The sequence below is a fragment of the Syngnathus acus genome, chromosome 6 (assembly GCF_901709675.1).
Source record: "Syngnathus acus chromosome 6, fSynAcu1.2, whole genome shotgun sequence".
Taxonomy (NCBI): domain Eukaryota; kingdom Metazoa; phylum Chordata; class Actinopteri; order Syngnathiformes; family Syngnathidae; genus Syngnathus; species Syngnathus acus.
Genome location: NC_051092.1, coordinates 8643808 through 8671659, shown reverse-complemented (window position 1 = coordinate 8671659; position 27852 = coordinate 8643808). Strand labels below are relative to the sequence as shown.

General features: G+C 40.0%; 1 protein-coding gene across 3 annotated transcripts in view; it reads right to left on the bottom strand.

The window, feature by feature from the left end:
- Positions 1-27852, bottom strand: part of brsk2a (BR serine/threonine kinase 2a) — a 126868-nt gene that overhangs the window by 36486 nt on the left and 62530 nt on the right. For all 3 annotated transcript variants that reach the window (XM_037253992.1, XM_037253991.1, XM_037253993.1), the window contains 3 exons: positions 17342-17436; positions 6030-6115; positions 3611-3751 (listed from right to left, as the gene is read on the bottom strand). In XM_037253992.1, the coding sequence (XP_037109887.1) occupies positions 3611-3751; positions 6030-6115; positions 17342-17436 (322 nt within the window). The remainder of the gene's footprint in view (positions 1-3610; positions 3752-6029; positions 6116-17341; positions 17437-27852) is intronic.

Sequence of the window (27852 nt, the reverse complement as noted above, 5' to 3'; positions counted from 1 at the left end):
ATGCTCTGATATAATTTTAGTGCAACAGGTGAAGACATACATGTAAGTATATTAGTCAAGCAAGGAGTACAAATTAATCCCACCACCCTTGGATGTTGGATTTTGGGTCACAGCCATTCTCCTCCACTCACACCCACACAGCCAATTAGTATTTACTAACTCACACAAAGTGTGACACACCAGTGCCATTACTAAGACGAAACGCAACGAAACCCTGATCATGTTGTGGATCGGGTAGAGTCTGTCACTGATTGCTGCTCTTTTTCTCTGAAAGCTTCGGGGCTCAGAGTCATGAAAATGCATAGCATGGTCCAGGAAAACTCTGCATGACCAACATGTGACAGTGTGGGAGGACAAAGTGATTGGGGGGCATTAAAAATGTATGGTGTCGATTCACTTGACCTCTGACTGATTGTCATCAGCTCCTTCCTCACAGAACTAAGAGAAAAAAAACAATATAGCTTTTCTGCTCATATAGGACTACAATCATTGTGTTCTGGGGTTGTTACAGAAAGTTGGTCAGACTGAGTAACCGTAAGAGCCAGTTTGTACAAAAAGGCTCTTGATGGGGAAGAAAGAAAAGTCCTATGAGTCCTATTAACAGTTAATTGTTGTTTATGCTCATAATGTCAGCAGATGTTTTTTAAATAAAACATGACAACAACACTGAAGGCATAATTTTGTGTAATTTAATGTTAATATGTGTGAATATGTCCTTTTATTTTGCCTGATTATAGTTTTAACCATTTTTTTTTCTTTAGACATTTTCATTTCCTAACAAATGCCATAGTTACCCAGCAGCACTTAAATAAAACAATATAATTTACTGCTTTGCTCAATAAATTCATATTTAACACAATTAACGTTAGCATGTCGGTGTGGCATGGAAGACCACTTCGAAAAATCAATTGCTGAGCTCAACTGAATTTATAAAGGATCCAATTGATTCTATTCAATGCATTCACTCCAAAGATTTGTTTCTATGAATAAGTCATCCGTGACCGTGAATGAAACAGCAAAATGTAAGCCCCGTCAAAAAGAAAAGGAAAATGCAAAATGTTTGCGGTGGAAAACAATTTTCTGTTTGTTGTGTGCTGGAGTGAAAATAATGAAGAAAATAATTCTCGTTGAAATGTTCTTGGTGATTTCAATCCCAGCATCAGTAGAGCATCGTCTGTCGAGGCCTTGTCGGTGGCAGTAATTGTTACAATTTGCACAATCAGAACGCACAAAGTAGCATACAGGTACGTATGTTACAAGTAATACAATATTTTTTTTTACTTTAGAAGTAGACAATTTTGTGTCTTTTGATTTCTGATGGATATCATCGTTTAGTAGGTTCTAATAAACTTAACATTGTTGAGAACTTATAATAATAATAATCATAATAATCATAATAATAAATATTGTCATTATTATTAAATAATGACAATAATAATAATAATAAATAATCTTAAATTCATTCAATTTCTCTTCTATGCAAATGCTGCTGTAGATCCATCTGTGGCAATAGATATCTGGAAATACGATGTGGGTGGCAAGCAGAAGCACAAGGCCAAGTCAGGTGTGCAGATGCAGGCTCCGCAGCATGTGTTTAGTCCCACTCCCTCCCACCATTCACATCATTGAGTCACACAGGAATAGCAGCAGTTCTAATGGTCTGCAGAAATCTCCTGTGCAGTCAAGAAGAAACGGAGGAAATGATTGTGGAAATGCTTTTTTATTGAGGGGTTGCTGGGATCTCATTAGCTGGGATGGAGAGCGAGGTGAGGGGGTGTGCTCTTTGCGTCAGCCCGTGTGTTTGCCTCTAATTGAAGATGGAAGGTAGAAAGAGGGAGAATCCGCTTCACCATGACTTACAAGGCCTTCTTTTCCAAGAATGTCAAGAAGTGGATTTGAGCAGCCAGTGAAAAAAAAAAGACAATAGCAAATAAATCTGCTGTGGAATCTCACCGCAAAAGCTCCGTGATAATCTCCATGTGTGCATGCACTAGAAGTCAGGTGCTTTACCCTAATTGGATTAATCCGTACTCCCTCCCACTAATTATTCATTTCAGACTTTGCTTAAGGCAAGACAGATCAGTGGTACAATAGCCTTAAATCTTAATTCAATTCTTTATTTTGCGAGAAAAATCTACCCTACCCGCACTATAACACAAGTAACAAGTACCATCTAAGTTAAAGTCTTTGTACAGGCTTTTGCTGTATATAAGAGCTCCCGCATAGCTTTAATTATTAAATAGCACCAGGCAGAATGTAATTGCTTTCACGATAAATGAAGTGTGCGATGCATATCCAAGAAGTCACCTGCATGTAATCAAATATAAATTCAACTCTGCATACTCACTTGAAAAACAATGCAATTACGATGTTTCTTTTTAACTTGCCCAGCAACAAACAACAAAAAAAACTATCTCCTGGTCATTGTGTGCGACAGCTTCCCCAGACAGTGCAATTCTTCCTCCCTCAGCATGAGGCACACTCAATAAAGGTGCATGACACAGCACATTATGATACTCATGTCACAATCCATACATACTGATATAATGATATTAAAGTACATTCAATTATGAATGAGCAATTCCCTTTCAATTCTCAAGAATTTTTAACATTTACATTCAAACAACAATACAATAACCATCTAAAACTTGAAAAATGTAAATAAAAATGACTCAGGCTCTGTTGAAATAATGCACTTCAATAAACGTTTACACAACACAGACATCTCCGTATTTGTAGTGGCAGAGTAAAATGAGATGTCATCTCTTTCGGAACGTCTTCTTTCACCTGATTGCACTAGGCTGCAATGGCTGGTTGGGAATCCCAATTTTTTAGGCAATTTGTACAGCTTATAAAACCGTCACAAATTGTTTGAAAGTGAAGAAATTATTACACACGGATACTTGCAAACATATCAGCTTTATGTTCAATGGAAAAAGCCTAGATTTCACACCAAAGAATATTTGTGGATAAATTAAGGCAAGATAAATGGTAATAACATTTCAGTATTCATACTTCTAGAGCAGTGAGCAAGGTCAGTGACATGAAGAAGAACAAAGCTGTGTGACTGAGTGTTGCTGATATATGTAAACAATAGATGTAAATGATATAGTAATTATCATGACAGGCCTACATGCGTGTATATTTTTGTTCATTCATTCATGGGTGGGTGGATGGATCTTTAAATTCAGAAAATGTTTCTATTGTTTGCAGTGTATGTACAGTAATTGTTTCCCCCCGTTTATAAACACAATCATTATTCAGAAACTTCATTTTGAATATAAGTTTACAGTGTTGTTGTACCCCATTGCCAACTACAGCTACAATGGCGTGGGGAGATTTGGATCTCGCTGTACTTGCAATTCGCTGCTACCCATTTAATTTTCTCATGATCATTCTTGGTAAATCCCCCACTATAAGAAATACGGACAATTAGCAGATGAACACTAAAAACACCCGATATAGTCAATGGGGCCTATTGGTTAGATTAGTTCCGGGAAAATAAAAATGTCCAAAATCTGCCATGCAAGTGCAACAAAAAGGTTCCACTCATTTGCTTCTGGACCAAAACAAACAGAAATTGCATTCACACTCATTAGTAGACACTTACCATATAGAATGACTGTGGCAAAAATCCAGCGCAGACATGATCTGTCTGAAGAATTTTCTGGCTTCTTTAGGCGTTAATCTGCCTTTCTTCACCAAATAGTCAAAAAGTTCACCACCGGACACATGTTCTAGTACAAGGTACCTAAAGAGAATGACAAATAGACGGAATAAGGGAAAGGGCAAACAAGAAACAATGCTAAAAAGAAAATGAAGCGCTCATCATCACAGAGGCTAGATGAAGTAATGCATAAGCGGTTTTCATTAATGTCCCAAAACAATACTGTTTGATCCCAAAGGTCACTTACACTGTTTTTGTATAGATTTTCTTAATCTGCACTTAAATGTGAAGGGTTATGACAAACTCACTTCCTGTGGGAGGCATCAGAAGGATGACACGTTACACTTTTACACATCAAGGAGTCATAATATGACAGCTGGATTCAGTTCATCACACGAAAGAGACTTAAGGGGTATTCTTTGTGTGGTTATTGTTAACTGAAGAGCTTCAAGGAGTATGAATTATTTTGAGAAGAGGCACATAGAGTATTTCCTCCTCTCATATTTTTTAGCCACTACTCAAGGTGGCGCACTGGGGTTGGTGGCAGTCTGTCATCATGACTGCACGGCCATGCTCCTGTGCTCCAAGGAGACATGAGGAGATGAATCTCTGCTGAGGCCCGCATGAAACAAACCGTGGGCCGATAGCCAGTCATGCCCTGTCCTGCTCTCAACCGGTCTCCCCTCATTTATTCTGTGCTCAACCTCCCTTAATCTTTACTACAGCACAAACGGAATGCTAGACAGCAGGTGAAATACACACCTTCTGTTCACTCCCCATAAACTGTATAGCGAAAGTAATGGGACACCTACAGGAGAAAAAAAAACCATATATGTAGTTGGTCTTCCCTCCAGCTATAACAGTTTCTGCTCTTTTGGGGAAAACTGTACAAGATGTTGGCGTGTGTTTGAGGGAATCCAGAAGCACATTTGTGACATTAAATGAATGTAATACATATTTTAAACCACGGAGCAAAATTTAAGAAGGATTGAATAGACAAAGTTATACACAATGTAGAGGAGACGGTCAACGCAGCACGACTCGGGCAGTGTTACTTAGTATAATTGACTGTTTTTGTTATTTCATGATTAACAGTTTTACTTCTTTTCGACTTGTATGGTCAAGAATCTAACAATGCTAATTGTTATATTAATAATGATTTTTATTACCAACAGAATATCAGAACTGTTGTCATAAGGTCAAATGTCATATTCATATTCATGCAATTAATGTGATGTAGGAGAAAAAGTCGCTTCTATCTGGAGCACTGGGACCTTTGTAAATACAGCAAATATGAAGTCATATATCTATTCAGCAGTGACAGCAGAGATTAAAATGAAGACTTTTTAGATGGAGTATTCTAAATCACGTTTACACATCTGCATTTTGTTATCTTTGGCTGAGCACAGCGATGGCTATTATTCGTTTTCGAGGTATGTAGTATATCAACATCATGATGCGATTATTCACTTGTGGCAATGAAGCATTCCTTCATAGAATATTGATGCGACAGCGTAACAATTCAACTTCCATTTACTTCACACCTATCAGCACACTCAGAAAACCACTTGTCGTGGATTTATGCCAACAGCCTCATAAATCTTTCGTTGTTGGACAGCTGGCACCGTTATACTATTTATCTTCAACTTGATAGCTTTCACTAAAGACACTAAGTGCAAACTGACAGCATTAGTATGAGCGCGTTAGTCACTGGACCAAGCTACTTGTGACCCACTGTCAACGATAAACGATTCGAAATGTGATTCAAATAATCTATTTAGTATATCGCGAATCTGAATTTTTTTTTTCAGTCTGATCCTTTTAAAATCTTAAAGCTTATAGTAGAGCGTGCCTTATCCCATTTGAGCTGTAAAACTCAAGAAGAGAGCTAATTGAATTGAGTTGACAAATTGTCCTCCGTGGATCAAGAGGCTGCTACAAATGACCGATGGGCTTGTCACTCACCACAGGCAAAGTTAGCAAACTGCTTTATGAATGTGTCTGCATGCGTGTGCGTGTAATACAGCTGCCACTCTCCGTGGCTAATGTATCCCACTGCAAATGGTTCTGCGTCTGATGAGTGTGTCATGTTGTTTACATTAGGGATACTTTCTCTCCCTATTAGCATTCCACAAGCATGAGCAACTAAATTAAATGCCTCATGCCAATACTAATGGAGCGTCGGCCCCTCCAAGGCTGACATTGTCCTCAAATCATTCCAAGCCAATTAAAAATACTCCTTTGGGCTAACAATATAATGTTTGAGATTTGTGGGGAATAACAACAAACAAAACGTTGCATACAAGAACAGCAACAAACAGATGACCGTAAAGTGCAGTTCCTATTTGAAGATCATACTTACAAGTATTTTTTATTTTCATAGACGTCATGTAGCTTTAAAACATGCGGGTGTTCTATGAGCTTCAGAATGGCTATTTCTCGCTCCACCTGAATGAACGAAAAAGGAAATAGGAGTAGGAGCAGGTGAGGGAAAAGGAGGTAGAGAAAAAAATGTGATTAGTCATGTGGCAATGTACTGTACATAATGTAAAAGCGACATTCTTCAAGTGCAGTTGTACTAATTTGACAATCAAAATTGAAGCAAAAGGTCTGTAAAAATTTCCAACCTATGATTTTTATTTATTTATTTTATTTATTCTTCTGTGAAGGTGACAGGTGAAGTGTGACAGGCAACAATCTGCAAAAGGGCTCAAAGAGAGGCAGAAAAACTATTCAAGAAGGTAGTGGAGCTAAACTTCAACCACACTCAATGCATTCAGCAAAACTGAACAAATTGAATTTTGTTCAGAAAATGCACAAGAGACAGGTTATATCTGCCAACATAGAACTTTCACAACCCAAATAACATTTTTACATCGAGCAATTTGGTGGGACTCCCAGCACTTAAATTGGCAAAGCAAATTACTACAGTCCACTCTTGGTGTGCTTTTACTATTTTCAGTAGCATTTTCAATGACACTGCACAAAATTACACAAGCAAGAAATGGGATTTATGGTTCATATTAAAACTTCACAGCTAAAATAAAATAAAATGTTAACACTCTAACACACGCAGCATGTAGTCCAACAGAATAGTTTGGATATTATCTCATCAGTGGAAAGAAATACTTCAAGAAAAAATGATTAAGTAGTAATAAGTTCATTTATACATAGATAGATTATTCACATTATTTGCAACTCAGAATTTATTTCTATAAATGAACACATTTCAAACAGCGTTCCCAACAGGCAAATACATTTTCTCTTGGATTGCTGTGTAATAAATTCATAGATGATATATTCTTAACAACACTATTATATTATGTCAAAGCAGTTCAGGGGAATTTTCCACGTTGTCCGCATTGCTAATTTGTATCTTGAGTTAAAAATGATTTCAGAATTCTGCTTTACAGAGCAGCTTTCAAAGACCTTAATCACAAGAATGGGGAAAATATCATTCATAAACAGGACCCTCTGATTCCCCCACATTTAACCACACTGCCTCATTTAGGTAAATTATTTTCATGCTTGAGGTGGAGAAAAAGTATTCATTTGGAAATAAACAAAGTACATTAATCTGTTGAGTTTCAAGTTCCTAAACATACTGCTAGTAAGTGAACGGGGGGCAAAATGTCCACATGCATCAACTTCTCTCAACAGATGTCTGTGATAGTGCACAAACGTCCAGCGCAAGCTGACAGCTGACTCCACACAAGGTACTAGTTTTTTTTTCTTTGCTTCAAGAAATGCTGAGAGGCTTCTATTGTCAGCAGGGAGCCTGCATGGTCGAATTTTATCTAAAGCCCCTGCGCTGCCCCGTCTGGTTTACGGCCATGGGCTCTCCTCGCTGCTCTGTTCCTTCTTCCATCGGTTTTGTGGGCATTTGACAAATGAAGATGGGAAGACTCCTCCATGTCTTGATCGTCTCACTGTCAAAGACACAACCTCATGTGATTTTGACAGCTTTTATATTCCTCTAGTGTCACGTAATGTGACTTGTTTTTAAGAGCACACATGCTGAGTTTGTCTTGATTTCGCAGCATACCCACTTGTTGAATGCAGAGCCCTTTTACTGCTCTGTGAATTGGGTTTCACTGGGATTTTCACTGGGAGAAACTGTTTTGGTTAATATGGGATAATCTCGACTAATGAGCATTATGAGCAGCAGTGCATCGTGACACTCTCACCTGACACTGCTGTGTGTGGATAAGAACGTGCTGACAGCGCCTCTCTCACTGGCAGCCAGCATCCCTGCAGAGAGACTAACGCTACACGGTATTCAAGGCGAGATGAGCTGTCGAAATGCTACAAAGCCTGCAGCAGGCTTGTTAAGCTACCTCTAGCCACCCACTCTTCATTAATTGAAATACAAAGCATGAGGCTTAAGTTAATGTGGAGACTTAACTGTAAAACCACATGATTATTGCAAGATTAAGCAGTTCATTAACTCATGAAGGTGAATTGTTTGGGGCACAGCATGCTTTTTCCAAGTTTTGGTAGAAATAGAGTTAAGGGCTTTGTCAGTGCAAAGACATGAGGCCAAAACACTTAGCTTTGTCCATTATGTGTTCTATGAAAGCATGCATTCAGGTAGTTGGATACAGGCAGCTTCTTAATTCTTCTCGTTACTCCTGCACTTCCTGCAACTCTATGACCTTTACTATTTGCCAAGTAGCTTCTCAAAAGGAAGAATAGGTATCCATACACTGAGATCTGATCAAATGAATGCAAGAGCCAAAGTGTTTATTTGACAGCATGATCATTTATCTCGTTAAGTGCCTAGTTATTGTTCTTGGCGGGGCATCATTAGATGAACATGTCAGAACAGGAGCCCGTCAGGACGTGCTGACTGCCAACACAATTCGATCCACAAGGAATCCATCAGCTGCATATCCTGCCACATTAAAAGGATCAATAGGCTCCAGCACTGATGAGGATTGCTGTGGTAACTACAACCATGGCAATGGATGCTGCTGTTGTGAGCAGGAAAGCAATCACAGAACGTCTGAATAAAATTGATGTTTAAATTAAGTAGACCAGGCAGCATTTTCCCGGACGTGTCCACTTGTTGCAACCTGAAAAGTCAGCTGATAGGTTTTTCAAATCTTTCAGGATTATATTACCCAGGTCGGCAGATATTTTTCCATTGTGATGACTCGTATTTGAAAAAGAAATTGTCCTGAATGAGGTAACAGAAGACAAGCATCATTCACGCTAATGATAATTATAACAGACAACACATTGGATGAGTTGATTCTTTGTCAGTCGACATCATAAAGGATGTGATTCATGATGTGAAAAATTGCATGTTAGCTCATGTGTCACACGGTGCCCAGTAAGATGATGTCTTCTAAGACCTGGACGAATGGGAAAAATAAAGTGATGTGTGCACTGGTATTAATAAATGTCACTCAATTCCAAAAAGATGAAAGCCTGCTTAGCAATGCCCCATCAGCCCGAGATTGATTCTTTATTTCATGGGCCTGCCTCAGAATGGATGATCAAACAAATAATGGAGAACATCAATATCATGGCACTCAGATCACACACAGGCAGCATCAACGATGCAAAGACATTACATGTGTGTTGTCACCGGAATCCAGAGGCTAGCCCAAACCCTCAGAGGGGAAAATACTGGATCACAAGTTCTGTCATCTCACACTCTCCGCTTATTGCATCGTGTACCCTTTTGTCCACGAGTCTCTCTCATGCACAGAGAGGGAAAACACAGACATTTCTGTCATCGCCCCGAGGCCGACAACTGAAAGGTCCCTTGATGCTGAAATCTGGGGATCAAAGTCAACCAGGCAGTCATGTGTGTGTCAGATATTAAAACACTAGGGTGGCTAAGCTTGCATGGGAGTCCCAGCGATGCAAAACAAAAGATGTTGATGGAATGTGAGAGGGCTGAAGCATATGCGGTGCAATGGAGAAGGCTAAAAGGGAAATGTCGACAAACACACTACCTGTACCATGGCCTCCTCACACCCAAGCATCAACCTGTTAGCTGTGCCATCCATTTTGCTGCGTGCAGCCTCAGTAGGTAAAAAGGTCCTCAGGATAAAACTCATGCAAAGCATTCCATCGAAGTTTTATAGGGGACATATTTTGGAAAGTTGACTTTTTAATTGTATGCGTACAAATAAGTCGGTCAATGCCTGTGCAGCCATGAAGTATGAAATTAAACACCTGCGGTTTTCGGTGTCAATGAGCAGGCCGGGCTGCATCATACATACGTACATATTTATAGAACATATGATGACCTCAGGTGACACACAATAAGAGAAGGTATAACGGGTAGTAACGGGTAGAACATGAAGATAGGTATGAAGGAGCTTCAGCAACAAACTCTCCTGTTTTTTGTTCAAGGGTCATGTTTCTCCCAATTGAGCTTGTCTTACCTTAGAATTAGACAAAGCTCCAGCTTCAATTCCAAATACATAACCCACTCAATTTTAAAAGTGTAACTAATCTAGACTATTTAACACGACTGCATCGTTGGCGAAGAGACATGCATCAGGCACTTCTGATAATATCAGTAATCTGTAGCGACGAGGCGGTAAATTCCTTACACGCGGTGGGCTGATCAATGCCGGACACATGTAAATCAATATTGACAGTGTCTCTGCTAGTCCTTATCCTTCATCCTTTTAACACCTGCTCAAATCTTGCTCATCCCTCTCCATTCTTTACTGAACTCCTTCACCTACAAATCTTGTTTTTGGCCTTGTTTTTTTCTGTCAAACATTTAATCTTTTGTTCTACTCTGGTTTGTGATTCTGACAGATGAATCGAGCAGCCTACATTATTTCTCACTAACGGACAACCTTAGAGTCTAATGGGAGAGGCCTGGCAGACCAGAGGTCAAAGGTTGTGATCATGAATCTTTTGGAACTCCAGCAGTTTCTTAGGATGGAGTGCAACAGGCAAAGGTTTGTGTGAATGGGCATTCAATGAACATGAGAACAAGGCCCCCACAGGAGTGATTTATCATTAGCAGGCAGGCAGCGTAAGGCTTTGTTATGTTGGTGTGGCACTCATCGGAAATGTCTTTTTTGGCAGGTTTTCAGTCTCCCCGCCTTTAGCGGAGATACTAATTTACTCAACAGGACTGATAAGGTGACCTTGAATTTGAACAGATGGGAAATGAAGACAGAAAGAAAAATGCTACAAATGGAATAGATACGAATTTACTCCACAATGTATTCATTTTCTAGTTATATAGTTTTAACAAGTGCTGTGATACAGTATTATGCCATGCAATAATGTGTGGAAATATATGAGAAATTTTCTTTCAGTGATGACAATTTACCATCCATCCATCCATTTTCTATACTGCTTGTCCCCACGGGGGTCGCGGCCGTGCTGGAGCCTATCCCAGCAGTCATCGAGCAGTAGGCGGGGGACACCCTAGACTGGTTTCGAGCCGATCGCAGCGTACACAGAGACGAACAACCATCTGCACTTGCACTCACACCTAGGGGCAATTTGGAGTGCTCAATCGGCTTACCAAGCATGTTTTGGGGATGTGGGAGGAAACCGGAGTGCCCGGAGAAAACAATTTTCTGTCTGCCTAAAATAGTCACTAAGGAAGAAAACTTGGTTGAAACAAAAAGCCTCTGCTGTGAAATATTATTATACTGGGGCAGCACAGTGGGGCACTGGTTAGCACGTCCGCCTCACAGTTCTGAGGTGGTGTGTTCGATTCCTGGTCTTTGACACCTGAGTCGGCTCAATACTGGTTATGCACTGGACTCAATAATGGCAGCGAAGCAGTGTAAAACTGGTTAACTGGGATAAGCCAATTAGTCTGAAACGTAACATAGAGAAAAGTCATTGGGGATTTCCTTCCGCCTCAGCGCCGAATCTACAACAATCACACCCAACATTAACAATAAGATTAGCAAAGGGAGGATTCTGCATTCAAAAGTGAATTGTTGTCTTGAACTTGTACCTGTACAACAATCGAATCATCACTTTCACACAGAAGCTCAACTTTTGACACGTACTTCACTATGCTGTATAGTGTTGCGGGCATTGCTTTTCATATAAAGTATGTGATCACAGATACTATAGTTAGTTATGTTATAAGGCTCCTCTGGAGGCATTATTATGATTCAACCCATAGCCCTGAATGTTTGATGTGACGTGTGACTGACACAGACTGTCATCTCCTGTATAGTGCCAGTCACAGTGATGGCAAACTCTTGTATTGACTAGACATATCACAACATTTACATTACCAGTAACATGACTTCATTGCTCATCAGTTATTGTATTGTTGAATTTCTGGACATGGAAGTGCTGCAAAAACGGTAAAAGAGATTGCAAAGCTTTGTGTCAGGTGGTTCCTCACAGATACACATGAGAAGTCTTGTTTTGAACCTTTTTTTGTTTAAGCTTCTTGACAACCACAAAAGTGACAAATGTGTTTTTAGTGAGTGGGGATGAGACAAGGCTTCATCACTTTGAGTCTGAGTATAAAACAGCTTTCCTTGAATGGCGCCATCCTAGCATTAGTTGAATTGATTAAATTGGGCAGAACTGCTGCCCGTATATGATAATATAAACCCTAAAATGAAATGATATAACCAATGTTAAAAAACTTTCATGAAAGTCCACAACTGGTACAAAAGAGAATGTATAAATATTCAACAGTAAGTGGTGAACATGTAAACAAAACACTTAAGTGGGTCAACAAGTCCAATCAAAAATTAAAGAATAGCAACATAAAAAGGAATTAAAGGGAAAAGAGGCAAGAAAAACTTCAAGCCGCTTGGGGGCAGAGCGACTGGATGAAAGGTGTCGTCACACCCTCTGAAACAACAGACAGAGATGTGACGACTATGTGACAACACAGCAATGGTAGCGTTTTAAGAGGAGAAACCCATGCAATCAATTCAGATGTCTGTATGTCTCCCGTTGAGCCCAGTGGGGGTTCCCTTTACATCTTGACTTGTCTTGCTCCAATTCATTTCTGGGCCTTCACTCCATTTCTGTTTTATCTTCGAAATAAGCCAAACAACACTTTATGAGTTTGATGAGATGTCGCCAGAGTCATAAAAACAACCACATGTTCAACCTCGGTCACCAAAATGTTATATAGGTCAAGGGAAATTTTCAATCTCCACAGCTTGTGTCCTGCGGGTAAAATCTATTTCCTCTTTTTTGCAGAGCAGCATCACAATTCAGACAGAGAGAGTTTCCTAACATTAACAATACATGTAAACCGAAGATGTCACAGTATTTGTGATATCACAATGTTGCAGTATTAAAAATGCTGCGAAATTGTCACAGTCTTGTCTCGGCATAAAAAATGAGCTGTTGGGCTTATAAATTTGTTTTTGGGTCTGCTTTACGAATGGCACACCGCTTAGCAGGGCTGCAACAATGCTCTCTTTACTTCCTTGTTACAGTATACAGGCATCTGATTGGTCATATAACCCATGTGATCATGTGACCAATCAGAAGAAATACACCAATAATTAGCTTACTGGTTCACGAGTGAAATGTGCAGCTCGAGTGGGGAAGTACTTTGCACAAAAACTGGTTTACATAGTAAAGGGTGTTCTTTACTCACTTGATTTAAAAAAGAAAAAAGAGAAAAATAACCCTTATGTTCACGTTACCATGCAATGGGTTCAAATGGGTGATAAAACAGAACCGGGATTTCAATTTGTTACGAAGAGGATGAAAACGAGTGGAACAGTCATTATTTGTCAAACTAGGTGAAATTTGGACAATAAAATGCATGGTAGACATGAGCGTGGTATCGCAAGGCAAAATTTAATCTCGACGTGAAAGAACTACGATATTTCTTATTGCATGACTTGAAGCTGTTTCTGCACTCAATAAACACTCAGCACAATTTCAAAATCATTTTGTGCATCCAACCTGTTAGGTAAAAATACGGTGAAAAACCTGCCTTGTGGCTTTGCAGCAAACCAAACTGATGGATCAAGGTGAAAGGCTGCAACGTATGAAAGCCATTTATTTTACTGCATGTCTGCATTAAAACTGCTGTGTGTGTACGCACACACACGCATGCACACACACTCACACACTCACTAATGCACAACATTCAGTCAGAGAAAGTGTGTGTTGGAAGCATTTCTATATCTACTCCACCTGCGGCACGGCAAAGATGGGAGGGAATGGTCAATCTGTAATCGTTAGGAGGGCAGGTAGAGATGGCAGAAAAAAAGAAAGCTACAGTGGTGTCACTGAAATGTCGGGATAACAAGATTAAAGCAAGTGCGATTCATCTTCGCCTCGGACATTTTGTGCCTTGGCCGCCCACTGCAATATCAGCCGCTACTTCATCATTTGCTTTGCTCTGCATGTTGAGTCCATTAGATATTTTCAATGAGGTGTTTCAAACACAGCCACTGTGCTATCATCTGTCGCAACACTTTGCGATCCAGATCTACAAAGACTGGTAAAATAACACGTGGCCTTATAAAAGAAGTGAAATACTCTCTTGTGGAAAAGTGTAGAATTAAAACCACTATTGATTGTGTTAATTAACTCTTCACGGGAAAAAGAGTATTGATCCATTCTTTTGTATTTCAGGGTCCGGCTACATGTATTGCAGCAAGATTTCCTTCAGCTCTTACGTATGTATTAGTCTACAGGTGGGAATTCTTCTTTCTCTTTTACTGTCTTCAATTTTAAAACCATGGAACGTGTCATACATCAGGAGTCGGCAAACAAGGGCCATCACTGCACTAATGTGCACAGTAACCGCAGCCATCAACTTCAGACATTGCTTTAACAACCCCTCAGTCTGTCCCTCCATCCTAAACTCTTTTCCACCTGGACCTCTCTCTCTCTCCTTTTGCTACTTTTCTATCCTGATTCGGGTAGCACAGAGGGACTTTGAAGTTGTTCTGCTTGAGGACCAGAGCGAGTCACTTGAACTAATTAGTTGCTCCTATCCCAACAGCAGCAGCAGCAGCAGCATCAGTCGCTACCAGCTTGCTACCTCAAAGGGGGATGTGAGGAAAATATCAACAGCAAACACACACCGCTGCACTCTAAAGATACTCTGGCCTCCCAGCTCGAGGTTAGAGCTTGCGGCTTGAAACAATTTAACCTGCCCTGAAACTAAAGGGTGGTTTTAAGTCGCAGAGCTACTCCTTCTAATGCTAGAAACAAGTCTCTGATCTCAATGGTAAAGCTTGTCAGACTGTCGTTAACAGCAATGGGATTCTTCTCTCTTCTTTCTCCACACATTTGCAATTGGTATAACAATCAATATTAGTGGAGGTTTTTGTATTCTGTGCTGCAACAGAATGACAGCTACTCAATATTGAGTTCATGCAGCTTTCCTATATCGCTTTTAAAAATAATAATAAAACTGATCCATACAGTGTATGATGTACGTATACTCCCTGTGAGAGTTTTATCATTTCTTCCAATAACTTTTGTGACGATTACTGTGAACCAACTCACATGCACTCCCCCATGTACCCCCTTGTGTATTGATGAGTATTTTGGCATCCTTGATTGAGGTACCGTCAGCAATGTGGGTAGGCTATGCAAGTGTTGCATTCACAAGATTAAACACTGTAGGAACTTTTGAAATCTTACGAACCGAAATATCCTCTGCATCTCTTGAATGCAATTCATTTCACGCAGGCTGGATCACAGGTTGGGTTACATGTGGCCTGCTGACTAAGTTAATAGAGCTAGCTGAACTATACCATCAGTTGAGCAGTAGTTCAATATTTTTTTTTGTTAGTAATAATGTGGCGAGATCATGTACTATCAGATCTCATGGGATTAGAACGCCACCGGTTTTACTGTCGTTGTGCAGCACTCGAATCACTAACCTATGATAGTGCAGGAGTAAAGTCAAAATACAATCAACATTAATATTTAAAAACACTTCTTGATTATGAATATTAAACAAAACAAAAACCTGTAAGTAAGGTGATAAATGTTGTGCTGTATGACAAAATGTTTTACGCGGTACACGGAAAACACATGTCGGAACAATCATGAAGTACAAGAATAAGTAAAAGATGATGCCTTCAGCGTAAGAGTAGTGAGTGAGTGAGCGAGTGAGCGAGCGAGCTAAGGGTACATTGTCAAACTAAAGGGATTATTAATCCTGACCTCTTTGCAAACACCACTATCAGCACAGCAATGACATTCTGTTAAGGGAGTGAAGGATTCTGCCGCAGACGAGATGCAAATGAAGGAATTTGTTTTCCATTTGCAGAATCTGCAACGTAAGCAAGTCTGCACACTCCTTTCAATCTTTTAAGCAAACAATTCCACTGTGGCCTCACCATGTGCCCAGTTAAAGACAATTTTCGGGCGTCAGTATAATGCTGTCCCCTCTATCCTTAAGTATTCCATCAAAACACGGGCCAATTTTGCAACATGACAATTTTGATAGTAAGTGAACTGGATTGCACAACGAGAAACCTGAAAAGCAAAAAGGGTTTGCAGGTAAAACCTGGAATATATGTAAAAACATGGACTACATATGCAGCATCTTAACAAGATTAGTCATTCAAGTAGTCTTATGTCGAGGTAGCTAAACATTTTACATTTTATGTACATTAGTGCGTTTTGGGTCCTCTTCAAATCTTCCCAAGGGAGGGCCATCAACCAGCATTCATTACCATTATATTACTGCCTAATGACAAAAACCATCAACTTTCTGTTCCCTATCAAAACCCAAGACACTCCACAAAACAAATGCTTCTTATGAGTGGGACCACAAAGCACTTTACACACTTCACTCTACAGTAAAATTTTAAAAACAACAGACATCATCACATCATTCTCCACAAAGCCCAATAAATTCCACTAATGACTTCTATAAACAAACCCTAAAGTTCTTATAGGACTATTATCAAGTGTGATGAGATTACAGCTACATAATAACACATAATAACACATAATTGAAAAACACAACCCCCACATACTATATAAATTACCTGCCTTTTTTTTTTTTGCTATTTCTTTCAATCCTGTCTCTCAAAAACATGCAGTTCCTAAAAGAATGACACTGAGCCTTTTAGGGAAATTCAGCCCGAGTTGTAACATAATCATTGGCTGTCTGGGGAAAATGTTTTTGCCACACGTTGTTTTAGCCTAGCGCTCCAAGGACTCGCCTGTCGAGTCTGCTCACAAGCAGCAGGTTTGCACATCGTCTCAGTATTGAGAAGGCCATGATTGCATAACCGTTGGGGAGGCATGACGGAGGCGTCTGATCATCCCAAATTTATTCTGCAGAGTGACAAGCGACACACAGCCAGTCATAAAGAACTATCCTCAAAAGACAAGAAGAACAAGGCGTCCTGCAACAGAGGACATAGCCTTCTAATCTCCACATCATCTCTACTTTCTGGCAGTTGACAAACATGGGTACTATATAGAAGCAACTAGGAGCCTTAACTATGCACTTTAAGCTATGACAAGTTTCCCAGGATGTACCAAGAAGGGTAATTCAAAGAAAATCTTAAAATCAATCGTTACGATAGCTAGAGGAAAAGATAGTGGAGAGCTAGCTATATTCTGGTAAAATGATAAATATGCTTTCCTATACATAGATTGAGAACGGTGATACAGACTCTCTTTGTTGACATTCATGGAGTCAAACACAGAAAACTGCATATTATGTAATATATAAAGAATAATACAGAATGCATGACTTACCTTCATTAGTACTGACTCGCTGAGTTTCTCACGATTGACTATCTTTATGGCAACTTTCTGGCATGTTACACAGTGAACTCCAAGCTTGACCAATCCTATAAAAAAAAAAAAAAAAACACCTAATTGAGTAAAACAGTAAGATATCAACAACATTTAAATATTTTCCTTGTGAAATTGGTTTTATTTCTTCCTAAAAGTCCATTCTCCTCACATAATATAGCATTTCTTTTGGCTGAACTGTTTCCAGTATACGAAATTGTATATATTACATTATATGTACTTATTTAAGGCACAGTATGTGCTTCAATATGTGCTGTCATGTCAAATCATGTAAAGTTGCCTGATGCAACGTAAACTCTGTGCATGCTCGCAAATTCATTCCGACGCTTGTGCACGACTTTAACAGTGTGAAACTTCAGAAAGGCAGCGCATGCTCCGCTCCCGTAAATTTCCGAATGCAGGCCATGTTCTAAACCAATCAGCAGCTTGTGCTTGAAGTGTTTCTATCTGTAATGTCTGATGCACTGGCACACCAAGTTCACAGTCACAGCGCAATCCGTTTTTGGTGGACTATGAAGAACCAAACAGCACATTTGTTTCTTTCACCGATCAGACTGTAAATTCATTCGCCAAACTGACCCTCGGTGAAAACAGCATTTTGCCATCTTCTGATTGCTTTGTTAGAGCAAAACGTGTCACAGCCAACTTCGACTCACAAAATCCATCTGTAGCGGGTGATGCGTTTAAAATTCAGCAACTGTTGTGAGTTAGATGTATTTTATTGTTTCTGTTTTTGTCATGTTATTGGAACAGAGACGTAAATGTTTAACTGATCCAGATGCTATACGTTGCAAGTGTATGCACTTTATACTGCATCTGTATATAGTACTGAAGGTTTCTATCTTTGCAACGTGGTTTAAGTCCAATCAATTGTGACTGAAGACCCAAGTACCAAATGAAATGCCACTGGGCAAGACAGTGGGCGTCTAGCCAATAAAAATAAAGTACCTGTACTGCTGAAATTTTATCGGACCTGTGTGTGCTGAATTAAATGTGATGTATCATGATGTGTGAACTGCAAAGAGATTGTTTACTGACCACACTGATGTAAAATGGCTTGTGACGTTAAGTCCGTAATGCAGTTATTGACCGGGTAAGTGTAGTGACACTTTCTGGAATCGCTCTCCTGGGTTTATTTGAATCATAAAAACAGTAAGAGAGTGGGCCATTTGTGTTATTGATTCTTACATTGTGCTAAATAGCTGCAATGCAGTTGTGCTGTGTTAGCTACAACACAAGTAACTGGAGAGTCAATGAACACAGAGCCAGTAAATGAATCTGACGCAAAACCCTTACAGATTAAGATTGTAAAGATCAAGAACCTATCAAGGCACAAAAGTGCAGATGAAGTTGCATAGGGAGGAGGAAGTGAGGGAAGAGATGAGGTTATAAAATGCTGAAGATTCGGGTGAGAGCATAAGGCACTTGATCAAGATGTGGAACAGCAGTCAAAACCATTAGCCCCGTGATTATTATCATATGCTAATGGGAGCCAGAGAAGCTCATGGCTCAGTCATGATAAACGCATTAAAGAGAAAATATCGTCCTGAAAACATAAGAGAAAAATGGATTACTGCTTCACAAGTCATCTTCTAAAATTTAATGTTTGTATTGGTGAGAAGTCAGTACAGAAAATCCATTATGATTTCAAAACACCCTGTTTTTATATTCAATTTAACTGCTTTGCATGAATAAAACATGTACAGTATCTACAGACGTAATGGTTATACCATAACATTTTTACAATATAATTCAATACATATAAACGCATGGTCGTTTTGGGCATGGCACACGTATGCCGTTAGAAATCCATGTTCAATAACTCAATGTCAACCATGACATACGTCACAGTTACATGTAGTTGTAATTAGAGTATTTGATTAATCAAAATAACATCAATTGCTCCTGATATCAGTTCATTTGAGACAATGAGGGTCACCTATTCCCATGGGCTCATTGCCTTTGGGAGTGGCAGTTTGAACTGAGTGGTGGTCGAAGGCGGTGCCTGATGGTCTGAATTCAAACTGCAAATGTTGTGGCAACAGATGTGAGCGATCAAGGGGGCTCTGGTTAGGTATTCTTGTAAATGTAATCTCATTTATAGAAAGTATCTATTAGATTTACAATACACTGAGAAAAAAACACACACACATGCAGTCAATGCTCATGGGGTGCATCCAGAGACGGGTTTGGTGCCTTGCTCAGGAGAACCTTGAAGAAATAGAACCAAGAACCCGACGAGAATGGCTGTGGCATCAGTAGCGATGCTGATTCTGCTTCTGTCTGTCATGGTGATGAAGGAGCTGAGCCGAAAGGGTAAGCTATCCATTTACCGCTATCACCCCATGGTCACGAGTTGTGGGTAGTGACCGTAAGAAAAAGATCAGGGACACAAGCAGCTGAAGTGAGTTCCCTCCACAGAGTGTCTGTGTTCTCCTTTAAAGAAAGGGTGTGAATCTCTGTCATACATCATCAGGAGAAGTCAGAAGAGCTGTCTTGGGCAACTGACGAGGATGCCCCCCAATGCCTCCCTGGTGAGATGTTTGGGAAGAGGCCTACAGGAACAACTCTGGATTTCCCTAGAGGAGCTAGACAAAGGGCCAAGGCAGAGGGCAGTCTGGGCTTTTTCTGCTCGGTTTGCCAGTTCAGTAGTCCATTGCCACGTGTGGCTGACCAAGGTGGACCGTGGGCGACCACAGCATCGTGATGCGCTGCTACCCAGGGTCAGATCCCAGATCTCCCCCACGCTTTTTTTCCTCTCCTAAGTCTAAACTTGTGTAGAGCTCCCAAGTGCCCCGTGATATCAGAGTCAATGCTTATTCGTAGTGACTGAGACTTGGGTTTACACACTGGTTAGCTAGCCAAGTGTGCTTGCTTTAAAAGTGTTTGATCGCATCATGACAACATCCCGTTTCTGTGAAAAAAGCCTCCGCCGAAAATGGTTTATGCATCCCTAATTAGAATCTTAATTGTCATTTAAACACAAATTTACCATTTAGGTAAGACAGCAGATGAATGCTCAGTGAACCATCGTGTAGTTATTTTGAAAATGTGCCAATATTAAAGAATTTATATTAAAAATCCTAACTATATGAATATAATATCATATCATACATTATCATATCATATACTGATATTACGCACAGTAAAACGTCTGTTGCCAACCGCTAATGTCGCCGTCACCTTTCCAGCAGCGAACGCAGTTATTTTTGCTTACATTTGTTCCTTTGTTGTTGGCTTTTCTTTTTGATTCAAAGAGAAATGCAAGAATCAAACTAGGCATATTTGCACAAGCATGTGAGTGCACCCAGTTTGTGTAAGTAGTTTCTTTGTATTGTTAAAGTGTTGGCATAGCGGTGTCTGAATTCTCACTGGGGAGAAAAAAAACCCCCCACTTATTCATGTTGCGCTTGAATGTCTCAGTTTGGTATAAACACAGCCGGGGGCAAACACACTCGCACACAGACAGACACTGTCACGCACTACGCTTCCATAGCTTTATTTACAACCATAGGAAGAATACACAGAGAGGCTGACCTGGGCTTGCAACTGGACTGAATCAGCAAGTGCATCAATCTCTACTCTCCTTCACCCTCCTCTCAAATCAATAGAATCGGAAGCCCTTGGCTTCATGCACATAGACATAATAATGGCACCAGCCTGGGACGTGGGCTGGAGAGGCCACCATCGACTGACACTTATCCTCATCCCAGCGCCAAACTCCTTTCTTTCTGTGTGCCTCTATGATAAATATTGTGTGTATACAGGGGCTTTTGGAGTAAGCTTAGATCCACAGCTCACTGAGAATCACAAATGTCCAACGTATGACTTTATAACAAGGGAAAGAGATGCTGTTGAGCCACATTCTGTGACTACATGGCTGGAATTTTGAAAAGTAAAATGCATCTTGAAGCTATTTACATGTATTTTTAAACTGTGAGATCTTTATTATGAGCGTTAAAAAAAACAACAACATGGGGACATGGGGGACATGCAAACATGCATATACAGTCAGTCAGGAAATAATTTTGAAGGATCATTATTGGACAGCTTCATTTTCATCTAAAAGTAACTGCAACGGAGAGAGGAACAGGACAAATGAAGAAGCTCCACTTGAGCACCTCTCTTACTTTGAATCCTGATCTTGGAGAAGCCCTAAGCCAATGCTGGCAGATGGTAGTAGCTTATGCTGGCTTAGCTTTCTCTCCCCAAGAGGTGCTGGCTCAGAGAAGCTCAATGCCCTTAGACACAGATCTATGAGCTGCTTTTTACTGCTACACTCTAACCCCAAATACTTGACGTGAGGGCTGCAGCTCTGCCCCGGGATCAAAGTTTGAGAGGAAACAAAATGTGCAAACAGGGCTTATTACTTCAGTCAGTCAGATGGAAAGTCCTCAGAGTAGGGCGTGAGAATCCCATGCTTTAGGGCAAAGGACAGGACTTAAGACCGATCAATTACCCACAACAGCCCCGTGGGCCCGTCAGCTAGACTGTACATATTGTACACGACACAAATTAACGATCACACAGTAGGTTACTGCAAAGTATTTCAACGATTCATTATTTGCACAAGGAAAGCATCATCTTTCACCACTTAATCAATCCATCCATTTCTATAATTCCATTCCATTTCAGGACAAGTATCATCCAAGAATTCGATGTTTGTTTGGCAGTTACTGACATGATCTTAATTATGCCCTGTTTGGGCTAAATATTATCAAAGAATTGTCTCATCTCTGTTTAAAATCTTTTGATTCCGATTGCGTCAAAAACACACAGTGCAAAGACAGCCTGCTTGGCTGAGATTGTTAGATTGCAAGCAAAAGCTTAAGTCGGATGCTATTGCTGTAATCTTCCTGTCATGGAGTTTCTTCGTGACTTGTGTTTGATTAACTTACTGCGTTGGTTTTCCATTTAATTTGTGGCACACGTTTTTTTCCTATCTTGTGTCTCTCGGCTTGTTTCTCATCAGCCGCTATCCCATTCATTCCACTGTTGTATTATTTGAGATGGTTTTCGATCTCCGATTGAGAAAATTCTTCAAAATTCCAGGAATGTTTCTAAAATGCGGCATTTAGCCCCCACCCACCCCTCCTCCTTTCCTATGTGCACCCATGCATGATGAGAGCCTACCCTGTTAGTATCCTTGTAAACCTCTGAAGCCTACCAGCCGAAGCAAAAACATCAGGAGCAACTGCAACCCAGACCAACAAGACAGCCTCAAAAGCAAGTAGAGCAACTTGTCCCTGGAGTGCCGGAGGCACAGTGACGCACGCACGCAGAAGCTCTAAAATAAAACATTTGAAAAAGACTGTCTTTATAATTAACTTTCTGCACATAACGTGGGACTCCTGACAAACACTTTGGAAATAAACAGTGTCTGCCTTTTTTTGTGGCAATTAAAAGTACACCAACAGATTGAATTCTTGAACTTAGCATAGGAGTGTATGAACATTTACAAAACAACTGCAACAAAAATAAAATAAAAGAATGCTGGGTAAATTGGGAGTGGGAAATACTGAGGAGGCACAGTGGCTTCAAGGCACATCTATTTTAATGGATTCGAAAAAGAAGAAAATGATGAACTGTATTGCCAAGGGACTGTGAATGAATGATACACTAATCCTACAAGCTCTTTGATTGGCAGATCTCAGAATCCCCCTAACCCTGTCTACAACTATCTCACGAACACACAAATACATGCGCAAATACGTCCTAAATACTTACAGTATGCATGAAAGACCCTTGGAGTAAAGAAAATATATATCGGGGTAAAGTAGCTACTGAGGCTGCGCAGAACAAAATGGCATATTTTTGCAAGGTCAAAATATTTTTGCTTGACTTTTTTGCTGGATGCATACTGTAGTTGCATCAAATGGCCCAACAGGAAAGCCAATACACAAAAAATGTAAACAACAGTCAACTACTGGGATTGTCCCACGTCATCAAATAGCACATTAAACCAGATTTCCCCCTTATTGTAAGGGCAAGTAATTATAGGAAGGAAAAGAAAGCGACACCAACATTGTTCATTTTCATTGTAATACAAAGTCACAGTCAGTCACAGACTCTATGCCAGAATCTCTGGTTCATGCTCAAGTTGTTTTGTGTGCATGTGTGTGTGTGCGGACACCTTCAATCCATGCGCATTCTCCCTTCCAGACTTCTGACACGCCTACCTCTCTGCCCACCACGGTTCTGGCTATAAATCATGGCGCACAAAGTTTATGGAGACTAGAGATCCATTTGGAAAATATAGCACAGTTTAAATATAAAAATACCTTTCATAATTGATGCGTCATCACCAGTGAACAATGCGCACCATTGTATCAAAAAAGAACATGTTTTTGAAAGTCCAGAAAAGCAATTTAACGGGGTGCTGGATTCTGGAGTGTGGAAGAGAGAAAGGGCTCAAAGAACAGGAGAAAGCAGGCAGCATTCCTACAGGGCCACAGGGCCTACATTTTAGGGTTGCTCCACCAGAATCCGTACCTGGCAAAGAATGCGCACAGCCAGAAAAGCACACAGCTGTGCACCACTTATGCATTATAAACTACGAATATCTATTTCATTATATATCACAGTCTTATATTGATGGGCTTTGGTGTGATGCTGTCTTTATATCATGTACCAATTACAAAATATACACTGTATAGTCATCAATTTTTTTGTACTGCTTCTGCTCATAAAGGTCGTGGGTGAGATGGAGCCAATCCCAGCTGACTTTGGGGCAACAAGCACGATATACTCTAGACAGGATGCCGCTCAATCATAGATCATGATCAACATAGAGTATTTATTTAATGGTTCATCTCCAGATTTTAGGTCAAGTGTTTAGAAATACTGCCTGTCTCTTTTGAGGACGCAATCTCGCCCATTAACTTGATCACAGTCAGCGATACCGCTCCTCTTTGAAATCTCACTGCCTAGATGTCGGCGCAAATTCAAAATATTCCTGTCGGAATTCTGGCCTGAAGAGATGGGAGGCTCGAACCAGAGTCGAGCTGCAGTGACACTGTCAGAGAGATGTACTGTGAAAATCCCAAAAGGGGAAAATCAGAGCAAATAGGGCGACAGATAATGAAGAGATGAGAGAGTAGAAAGGTATCGCATGACCATGTGGCCGGCGCAAGGAGACGGAGACGCACTGGTAATATAAACAAAGATACAGGAGAGACGCAGTCAAAACACAGAGAGAAATTCAGGCAGAGGAGGACGAGGCACTCAGATCTATTTTTGATTCCACTGACTTGGGATCAGCAAAAGGAATGTATAATTACTGTCTCATGAATAATACAAGCCGGCATCTTTTAATTAGCCATTCCAGGCTCACTGCAGAGATGGCAGCTGATGAGACAAACATGCACGTGGACATACTCTTTATTCTATAGTCTATGAAGAAAAAGGAGGGACAGCCATTGATACAAGGCTACGCATTGGTGCTGTGTGTGTCAGTGTGCATGCTAAATGCGTATTCCTATGTGAATGCGCCTCCAGGGAGAGAGGAGTCTTGGCGATGACTCACTGCCAGAATGAGTGAGCGCAACACCTTGAAACAAAGGACGTCTTCCTCTCCTGTGTAGGCTAACCTCCTCTCAGCTATAAGACATGAGGTGCAGATATATAAGCTGGTAGTGAATGAGAAAGCTTGCAGAGTGCTGGGTAGTACATTGCGACAATTTCTAGTTAAAAAAAAAAAAAAACAAGACATCACAAGGCTTTTGGTGTACATCATGCAAGCTAAATTCACCCCAAGTTACTTTTCTAATTAAAGGTGTGGAGAGTTGCTACACATTCATGATTAAACATGGCTCCCTCTGGAAGGTCCAATGAGACAGCTTCCGATTAGTATTGGAAATGATTACAAAATCGGACTCACTGCACATCAAGAGCAGGCAGGAAGCTTTATCTGAGTTGGAATGACACATCAAGACTTGTTATCTGGCAGCTCATGCCCTCGTATGTTCACAGACATAATTAGTAAGCTAATTTGTGGCTCGCAAACACAGGTTTGAGGAGGGCAGAGTGTATTGGATGTAGAGGTGTGCGCTAATCAATGTTAAATTAGTTGATAATTATTTTTGATGATCATTTAATTTTTTTTTTCATTTTAAATTGGGTAATTGCTCGGAATTTCATCTTTTCAACAATAGACTAAATCAAACCCAATCATTATTTGTCTGCTAGGGTATGTGGAGATTTGGGTGCCTTTTCTGAAAACTCTGGTGCTATAGAATATAGATGATAGCGAATGACTGCTGCTTTGCTGCAGATTCTGATTATTTTAGTGTTTTACAATGGGTGAGATCGACTGAACTAAACCAGGCAGTGATGTTGAATGCAAGAATGGATTCCATGAACCATTTAGGAAAAGCCGTAAGAATGGATTGTCAAATCTGAACTTTGCTGAGTTTACGGAGGAAAAAAAGAGCCGCTGTTGGAAATTTGCAATGTAGGTTTATAGCAAATTATGCAGCCTTAAAAAATATTAACTGATTTCTGTTGTCTTCGAGGAAAGCAGAATGATTACACTGGACAACACATTTTTAGTCATTTTAATCAACAATGCAAATAATAATAATATAAATATGCACTGTAATATCTTAATATATTTTGTAATATTTATAAATTAAGGGTTGGATTCAGTAATACCTGGATTTTTTTTCTGAAATGTTAGAGCAATAAATTAGAATGCATTGCAAAACTATAAAGGCATGTTTGATATGAGTATTATAGCTCTACAATAAGAACCTGAAAATTACAGTACATATTGTTAAATCGATTCCCCTCAACAATGTGCAATATTATTTTTATCAAATTATAATACACTTCTCGTGCAAGACCCCAGTAAATAATAATGTACAGGTGTTCCGCAGTGAAATTAATTGTTCTGTGAAACTAAAATGTTTTGTTCTCCAAAGGCTTAACCGTAAGGAAGTACATGTTCACTGGCAGATGTCTGAGCCTAATTATATTTGGAGCCAATATTTATCATGATAAAATATTTGTGAAAGAATAACATTTATTATTCATAAACGTAATTACATTGGGGCAACACAGAGTGGTTGGCCGAAACGCTACCAACTGAATCTGGGATCAGATCTCGATTTCAGCAAATTCTGCATGCTTTCCTTCCACATTTCAAAAACATGACTACATGCAAACTAATCTAAATCGTGCATAGGTGTGAATCTACGAGTGAAACTTTCGTGTGTGCCCTGCGTTTGACTGGATTTGGCCCAACAGAATTCAGTAAGAAAGAGACAAGTGCAGATGGAGGTATTTAGGATGGGCGGATGCGCCGGTAATCATCCCAGAAGCCACTGGAGGGGCTGTTGACATCTCTCTTAGGGAGTGGGTTAATTTGAGCGAGTCTTCTGGTTAAATCAATTCATCAGCAGCAGCTACCTAAATCGGCAAGCCACCACTGCATCTCAATGAGGCCACAAGAGAATTTCTACTCACCACTTAAAGCTATAGCTCTGTTTCTTTACACTTCTCTCCCTTTTGGGTGGGACCCAGTTTCATTACCTCCACTATTGGCACTCGGTTCCTTCACATGATTTAATTCCTTTGCACATTCTTTTCTTGTCTTCAGTGAGGTCTGTTCTCTCTCTATTTTCTGGACATCCCCTTCTTTATCCATATTTCTCGTAGTGGGACTTTGACTAGGATGGCTCTGCGGTTGCATCATGCAATATTACCACAACGTCAGTAAAAATGGCTCTTTTACCAAAAGTAACAATGGGCCTGATTTACTACTGGTCTACACAAACAAGCAAACAGATGTGGAAGCTGATCTAACTGGTGCACCCAGGATTACTTACATCTGTCAAGCAGGCAATATAACCACATAGTTCATGATCCGCAATGTGGGAGGAATATAGAAAATAGATTAATTTAGCACGAGCAATGTTATTTTACATACCTCAGATGAATTGTAATGGGGGAGTTTTCTGTTTTAGCTGAACAGCACTGGCAGGTGTAGTGATGCCAGTGTAGAGTGTAAAAAGAGAGGTGAGGAGGGGAACTATTCCACTCGTCAATAAAAACATGAAATGCCAGCAACAGAAATTGTCACAACGTATCTATTGAGCAATGCAATTTTGCAACTTCTGAATGATCTGTTTGCTAACTTGGAGCCAGTCACAAAAAGTAGTCATGCCATACCAATTGTGACAAAACTCATTTCAACTATGCATTTCCTTATCTGTAGTTAATTTCAAAGTACTACAGCAAACACCACTGATCTCTTCCAGAGCAGTTTTTCAAGGGTTTTAAATGCAATTATATGCAGGTTGGGCACATATATTCCATTCTCACATTACCTGAACAACGGATTTCTTTTCTGTCATCCGATAACACTTCCCATTGCATCAATCTGCAGTCTGAGTTAACAATTCAATTCAAAACATGCAGTCTGTTACCATGAACATACAATTTAGTGCAAT